The sequence below is a fragment of the Salmo salar genome, chromosome 06 (assembly GCF_965601325.2).
Source record: "Salmo salar chromosome 06, fSalSal1, whole genome shotgun sequence".
Lineage (NCBI taxonomy): Eukaryota > Metazoa > Chordata > Actinopteri > Salmoniformes > Salmonidae > Salmo > Salmo salar.
This window is the reverse complement of record NC_138296.1, coordinates 49,280,750-49,289,151: the sequence shown is the minus strand read 5'-3', so window position 1 is coordinate 49,289,151 and position 8,402 is coordinate 49,280,750. Positions and strand designations below refer to the sequence as shown.

The 8,402-nt window shown below is 42.6% G+C and overlaps 1 protein-coding gene across 1 annotated transcript in view; it reads left to right on the top strand.

Moving 5' to 3' along the window:
• The first annotated feature begins 248 nt into the window (after positions 1 to 248).
• LOC106607460 (sodium channel protein type 4 subunit alpha B) overlaps positions 249 to 8,402 on the top strand; it is a 43,760-nt gene continuing 35,606 nt past the window's right edge. Inside the window, exons 1-3 of the mRNA XM_014204433.3 lie at positions 249 to 4,550; positions 4,768 to 4,905; positions 5,187 to 5,305. Of these exons, the coding sequence (XP_014059908.1) occupies positions 4,419 to 4,550; positions 4,768 to 4,905; positions 5,187 to 5,305 (389 nt within the window). The 5' untranslated portion in view covers positions 249 to 4,418. The remainder of the gene's footprint in view (positions 4,551 to 4,767; positions 4,906 to 5,186; positions 5,306 to 8,402) is intronic.

Sequence of the window (8,402 nt, the reverse complement as noted above, 5' to 3'; positions counted from 1 at the left end):
AAAGAGGTTAGTTCAGAAATGGTCTATGTGTAAAGAAAGGCACAACCATAGTGTGAAAGTATAGCGGAGGGTATACCCGAAAGATAACACTACTGGAAGCCTGGGAGAGGCACAGGACCTTTCTGAGGAAGAAAGCTAAAGACCTGAAAATATGTCCTCGTGGTTATTCACATTTAAGAAGGAGGGTGTTGATTGGGGTTCACGGTCTCAATGTTAGGTTGTGAGTTAAACGTTCTCTGTTTGTCCTTAAAGATGTGATGGTAGTCAGTACACTCAGAAAATAACTTTAATAAAATTAAACATAATTCAATTGCTAATAATGTCCTAAATTGAATGGACCACATGGGTGGTTGTATGCAAGAGGGAATGGGTTTGATTGTTTCAGCCAGAGTCGACAGGTTTTGTTGTGCTAAGTAACATTTTATCTACATATATTCAATTGTGATGATTTTATCCTGGATTTTGTCAATATTTTGTGAAGAGTACAGCAAAGCAGATATTCAAAGCATTATTTTACAATTATTGCAACTGGAAGTTTTGAGAAATGATATGATACAAATTTGTATTTCCTTGATTTATCAACTGGAACATAACTTTTTATATTTTTTTTATTAGTTGTTCAGTAACCCAGCGTGACGTCTGTGTGTGCGTGCATCAGTGGCGATTTTAGCATGTACAGTTGAAGTCGGAAGTTTACATACACTTAGGTTGGAGTCATTAAAACTAGTTTTTCAACCACTCCACAATTTTCTTGTTAACAATCTATAGTTTTGGCAAGTCAGTTAGGACATCTACTTTGTGCATGGCACAAGTCATTTTTCCAACAGTTTACAGACAGATTATTTCACTTATAATTCACTGTGTCACAATTCCAGTGGGTCAGAAGTTTACATATACTAAGTTGACTGTGCCTTTAAACAGCTTGGAAAATTCCAGAAAATGATGTCATGGCTTTAGAAGCTTCTGATAGGCTAATTGACATAATTTGAGTCAATTGGAGGTGTACCTGTGGATGTATTTCAAGGCCTACCTTCAAACTCAGTGCCTCTTTGCTTGACATCATGGGAAAATCAAAAGAAATCAGCCAAGACCTCAGAAAAATTATTGTAGATCTCCACGAGTCTGGTTCATCCTTGGGAGCAATTTCCAAACGCCTGAAGGTACCACGTTCATCTGTACAAACAATACTACGCAAGTATAAACACCATGGGACCACGCAGCTGTCATACCGCTCAGGAAGGAGATGCGTTCTGTCTCCTAGAGGTGAATGTACTTTGGTGCAAAAAGTGCAAATCAATCCCAGAACAACAGCAAAGGACCTTGTGAAGATGCTGGAGGAAACAGGTACAAAAGTATCTATATCGACAGTAAAATGAGTCCTATATCGACATAACCTGAAACGCCGCTCAGCAAGGAAGAAGCCACTGCTCCAAAACCGCATAAAAAAGCCAGACTGTGGTTTGCAACTGCACATGGGGACAAAGATCGTACTTTTTGGAGAAATGTCCTCTGGTCTGATGAAACAAAAATAGAACTGTTTGGCCATAATGGCCATCTTTGTTTGGAGGAAAAAGGGGGATGCTTGCAAGCCGAAGAACACCATCCCAACCGTGAAGCACGGGGGTGGCAGCATCATGTTGTGGGGTTGCTTTGCTGCAGGAGGGACTGGTGCACTTCACAAAATAGATAGCAACATGAGAAAGGAAAATTATGTGGATTTATTGAAGCAACATCTCAAGATATCAGTCGGAAGTTAAAGCTTGGTCGCAAATGAGTCTTCCAAATGGACAATGACTCCAAGCATACTTCCAAAGTTGTGGAAAAATGGCTTAAGGACAACAAAGTCAAGGTATTGGAGTGGCCATCACAAAGTCCTGACCTCAATCCTATAGAAAATTTGTGGGCAGAACTGAAAAAGTGTGTGTAAGCAAGGAGGCCTACAAACCTGATTCAGTTACACCAGCTCTGTCAGGAGGAATGGGCCAAAATTTACCCAACTTATTGTGGGAAGCTTGTGGAAGGCTGCCCAAAACGTTTGACCGAAGGTTAACAATTTAAAGGCAATGCTACCAAATACTAATTGAGTGTATGTAAACTTCTGACCCACTTGGAATGTGATGAAATAAATAAAAGCTGAAATAAATAATTCTCTCTACTATTATTCTGACTTTTCACATTCTTAAAATAAAGTGGTGATCCTAACTGATCTAAGACAGTGAATTTTTACTAGGATTATATGTCAGGAATTGTGAAAAACTGAGTTTAAATGTATTTGGCTAAGGTCTATGTAAACTTCCGACTTCAACTGTAAATCTTGGTGGGGCAAATAATACAAATAAAAGTGGGATGCATGCCAGCAAAGCCACAACACAACACTAATCAATACATTAATTGCACTATAACAGTTACAAACTGCTAGGGCCTACATAAAGCTGTCCCAACAGCAGTCCCAACATCTTACCACTGCTACACCTGGCTATCAGCGGAGCCTTGTCTGGCAGCGAAACACTTCATTCAGCCTCATTTACTGCCTTTTAAAAAAACATAGCTGATATGGCTGACTTGTTTAAACGATTGTGGTTTCTAATGACAATTGAGATGTACAAACTATGGCATAAGGGGGCGACAAGCAGATAAGAGGCAATCCGTAATTTTGATTATGACATTAATGAGCAAGCTAGGACGGATGTAGTCAATATAACTATTTGTTTAGCACTTTTGAAATGTACAGCGACAGAATTCAGAACATGGGCCGTTCTTACTGTGTTCTCCCTGTACACCAAGTCAGAAATGTAGGATAAATTTTACATTTACATTTACATTTAAGTCATTTAGCAGACGCTCTTATCCAGAGCGACTTACAAATTGGTGCATTCACCTTATAATATCCAGTGGAACAACCACTTTACAATAAATAAAGGGGGCAAATAAGCAGACAATGAAACCTCTTACAATATTCAATGATTACATTTCTCTAAAACAGGTTATAGGCTACATGTGCATATCCTGGCTACAGTTTACATATCTCCCTGGTATATTACATCATTTATGCAGCAGCATACAATATATTTTTGGAGTCACCTTCTTGTGCTGTGCTCACTTGAACAGGAAGGTGACTAGGCGGTCCTTCGTGGGCAAATTTTGTCATCAACGTCTGGCATTGTCTGGATTTACGGTGCTTTCAAAACAACTGGGAACTCGGGAAAAAAACAAGGTTGAATCATGATGACGTCTTTGAACTTCAGGTCGTAGCTCTAGAAAGATGCCAGATTTACATTTTCGTGTTGGATGACCGTTCAAAACGTATTTTCCCAGTCGGAGCTTGTTTATTCCCGACTTCTCATTTGTCTTGAACTCACTGAAGTCAAGTTTTCGCAGTTCCGAGTTAACAGTTATTTTGAGTGCGGCACACATCATGCTACATTGACAGAATGGACAATGTTAAATGTTTATAATTTTAAACCATTAATCCCAGATTTGGGACCACACAGCCACTCCACTGAATTGCAGGCTAGTGATTACTTTGCAATACTTGCAGAGTTAGCCACTGTCACTGATTCCTTCCAAACCACTCATTGTTGAATTTGTGATTTCCAAGTTTTTGTGCAGTTTTTATGTCCAATGGCCGATGAGCACCGATACGTTTTATCTATAATTTCTCTTCATTAATTCTCTTCATTTGCCAGTAGATTGTTGACTTGATTCATGATGATGACTGATAGCTAAGATTTTGAAAGTATGATGTTGACATGATCAGTCCAATCAAAGCTACTGTACATATAACTTGATTTGACGTAATTTTATCTGTGGCCAATGACCTTGAGCCTTCTTGGATGGGCACTTCTAAAGTAACTCTATGGCAGCACCCAAGTGGCTTTAATTTTCTAGGTCTACCCTTAGATTTGGCGGTGACGTAGTGTCCCCATGAGTGACAGAACACGTGCACACCTGTGGAGCCACCAGCCACACTGCTTGGTATGGTCAAAATAGTATTATTTAGAGGTCGTCTTGTCATTGTAAATGAGTTTCCGTTGCCGAAAGGGAAGAGGATTCTGTAAAGTGGTTTCAAGGCTACGGATTGTTGTAAAAAGTGCAGATGAAGGCTTGGCTGCTCAAAAACACAGAAAAGGACCCACATGTCTGAGTTCACATTTCAGCTGAAGCTGCTGCACAGTGTCCTCACCCAGTCTTTTCTCATTGTACCTGTCCCTCTCCATGAAATACCCCTATGAAACAATATGCCAAAACATGTTATAATGCATTTTAAAGATGTATATTTTCATGCCTAATATCTTTTCATCTTCCTGATCCATCCCTCCAACTCACAGCACACTAATTAAATAAAGGTTACATTAAAAAAAAAAACCCTGCTGAGAGACCCCGGTGTGGTTGCATTTCTCGCCCAGCAGAATGCCAAGATGGTCGCCCTGCTCCCTCCCACAGGCACCGAAGTGTTTCGCCGCTTCACCCTTGAGTCGCTGGCGGAGATCGAGAGGCGGATGGCCGAGGAAGCAGAGGAGCAGGAGAGAAAAAAGGCCCTGAACATTGAGGTACATTTAACATTTAGTCATTTTGCAGACACTTATCCAGATTCCAGAGTGACTTTACGATCAGTGGATTTAAATAAGGTAGTTAAAATGACCATATATCACAGTCAAGCCATTGCAAGTAAAACTTTCTTTCAAAATAGCTGCTATCCGCAAAATCAGTGCTCGTAACAAATGGTAAAGTGTTTGTAATCGTGTTTTTTTTATTACCTTTTCGGAGGTGGCAGAGGAGGACCTGCCAAAGCCAGCCGTCGACCTGGAGGCCGGCAAGGCCCTGCCATTCATCTACGGAGACCCGCCACCTGAGCTGTTCAACACGCCTCTGGAGGAACTGGATCCTTTCTACAAATCACACAAAGTGAGCACTGCAGCCCATGTCCCTTAGTGGCCTGAGGACTGAGTGTCCACATAACCAGACATCATCACAAAGTTATTTCCTTTACAATAAGCTCAAATCAGATGTGTATTTACACTTTCCAAGTAATATTATTATATTGTTATTATTCAGAGGGTAAATGCCCTCTGATTTACAACAATTACAACAAACTCTATTTTGCTAATATCAATACATTCAATTAAAGTAAAGATAATATTGGACTTCAAATACTTCTTCACTAATCTTTACTTCTTGTTTTTCAGACCTTTATTGTCATCACCAAAGGGAATACAATCTTCAGGTTTAATGCTGAGCCTGCCTGCTATATTCTAACACCCTTCAGTATTCTCAGGAGAGGATCCATCAAAATTCTCATACATTCATATCCTTTCAATACAAGTATCTCACTGATCTACATTATAAATAAATATAACTTAGGATCCTGCTGAATGTTCAGAGTCCAAGAAGTGTGTGTGTGTGTGTGTGTGTGTGTGTGTGTGTGTGTGTGTGTGTGTGTGTGTGTGTGTGTGTGTGTGTGTGTGTGTGTGTGTGTGTGTGTGTGGTGCGTGCGTGCATGGTGCATGCGTGCGTGCATGCGTGCGTGCGCAAAGGTGTTGAGAATCAGAGCAGGTTAGTCCAGTTCAGCAGTGTTCAGCAGTCTGATGTCCTGTAGATAGAAACTGTCTCTGAGCCTGTTGTTATCAGACCTCATGCTCCGATACCATGTGCCCGACCGTAAGGGAGTGAACAGCTCAAGGCTGGGGTGTGTGGGGTCCTTGATGATGCTGCTGGCCTTCCTCATCACCATTTCGAGTAGATGTCCTGGATGGAGGGCCTTGCAGTCATGGATGGAGCAATTCCTGTATCAGGCCGTGATGCAACCAGTCAGGATGCTCTCGATGGTGTAGCAGTAGTATATGAAGAGGACCCGGGTGGCATTGCAAATTTCTTCAGCCACCTTAGGAAGTAGAGACACTGTTGCGCCCTCTTGACAAGAGTGGTGGGGTTGTTGGTCCATGTCATGTCTTTGGTGATGTGAACACTGAGGAACTGAAAACTGCTGAGTCTCTCTACTGCAGTCCTGTTGATGTGGATCGGACATGTTCCCTTCTCTGCTTCCTGAAGTCAATAATCAACTCTTTTGTTTTGCTGACTTTGAGGGAGAGGTTGTTGTCCTGGCACCACAATGCCAGTTCACTTACCTCCTCCCTATATGCTGACTCGTCATTGTTGGTTCAGGCTTACAACCTTGATGATGGAGTTGGTGTCGTGCAAAGCCACACAATCTTTTGTGAACAGGGAGTACAGCAGAAGGCTGAGGACACACCCCTGGGGGGCCCCTGTGTTAAGAGTCAGTGTGGAGGAGGTGTTGTTGCCAATCCTCACAGTCTGTGGTCTGCCCGTCAGGAAGTCCAGCATCCAGTGCAGAGAGTGGTGTCCAGACGCAGAGTTCTGAGCTTGGTGTCAACAATAGTGTTGAATGCTGAACTGTAGTCAATGAACAGCATCCTCCCATAGGTGTTCCTTTTGTTCAGATGTGTTACGGCCGTGTGAATAGCAATGGAAATAGCATCTTCTGTGGATCTGTTGGAGCGGTAGGCAAATTGGAATGGGTCCACTGTGCCTAGCATGCTGGCCTTGATGTGGTCCATGACCAGCCTCTAGAAGCACTTCATGACGACCGGGGTGAGCGTGATGGGGCGATAGTCATTTGGGCATGTCATCTTGTTTTTCTTGGGCACTGGGACGATGGAAGTCTCTTTGAAGCAGGTAGGGACTACAGCCTGGGACAGGGACTGATTAAAGATGTCAGAGAAGACACCTGCCAGCTGGTCAGCACACACTCCCAGGAATGCCATCCAGGCCAGAGTATTCACTCTTTTGAGAGTTTTCCTCACGTCAGCCTCGGAGAGCAAAAGCACCTGGTCGTCCGGAGCAGCTAGACTCTTCCTGGATGGATCGGTATTGTCTGTCTCGAAGCGAGCATAGAAGGTGTTAATCTCGTCTGGGAGGAAGGCTTCGGTGGGCACCACACTGCTGGATTTGCCTTTGTAGTCCGTGATAGTCTAGTCCTTGTCACATGCGTCACGAGTCTGAGTTGTCAAGCATCAATTCCATTTTGAGTCTGTATTATCTATTTGCTTCCCTAATGGATTTGCGGAGCTCGTATCTTCTTGCCTTGTACGTGTCGCAAGCCACCGAGTCATCTGGGTTTGTTCTGCTGACATTGAATGCTGCAGTACGGGCACTCAGCATGGTACAGATATCTCTGTTCATCCAAGGTTTTTGGGTTCGGTATGTCCCTATTGTTATTGTGGGTACAAATATCATCAAAACATTTCCAAATGAAACCTGTGACTGACGATGCACACTACCGATGAAAAGTTTTAGAACACCTACTCATTCAAGGGTTTTTCTTTATTTTTACTATTTTCTACATTGTAGAATAATACTGAAGACATCAAAACTATTTGAGATTCTTCAAATAGCCACCCTTTGCCTTGATGACAGCTTTGCACACTCTTGGCATTCTCTCAACCAGCTTCACCTGGAATGATTTTCCAACAGTCTTGAAGGAGTTTCCACATATGCTGAGCACGTGTTGGCTGCTTTTCCTTCACTCTGCGGTCCGACTCATCCCAAACCATCTCAGTTTGGTTGAGGTCGGGGGATTGTGTAGGCCAGGTCATCTGATGCAGCACTCTGTCTCTCTCCTTCTGGGTCAAATAGCCCTTACACAGCCTGGAGGTGTGTTGGTTGATTGTCCTGTTGAAAACAAATGATAGTCCCACAAAGCGCAAACCAGATGGGATGGCGTATCGCTACAGAATGCTGTGTTAGCCATGCTGGTTAAGTGTGCCTTGAATTCTAAATAAATCACAGACGGTGTCACGAGCAAAGCACGTCCACACCATCACACCTCATCCTCCATGCTTTACGGTGGGAAATACATATGCGGAGATCATTCATTCACCCATACCACATCTCACAAAGACACAGCGATTGAAACAAAAAATCTCAAATTTTGACTCCAGACCAAAGGACAGATTTCCACCGGTCTAATGTCCATTGCACGTGTTTCTAGGCCCAAGCAAGTCTCTTCTTATTATTGGTGTCCTTTAGTAGTGGTTTCTTTACAGCAATTTGACCATGAAGGCCTGATTCACAGATTCACAGTCTCCTCTGAACAGTTGATGTTGAGATGTGTCTGTTACTTGAACTCTGTGAAGCATTTATTTGGGCTGCAATTTCTGAGGCTGGTAACTCTATTTAACTTATCCTCTGCACCAGAGGTAACTCTGGCTCTTCCATTCCTGTGTCGGTCCTCATGAGAGCCAGTTTCATCATAGCACTTGATGGTTTTTGTGACTGCACTTGAAGAAACGTTCAAAGTTCTTTACATTTTCCGGATTGAGTGACCTTCATGTCTTAAAGTAATGATGGACTGTCATTTCTCTTTGCTTATTTGAGCTTTTCTT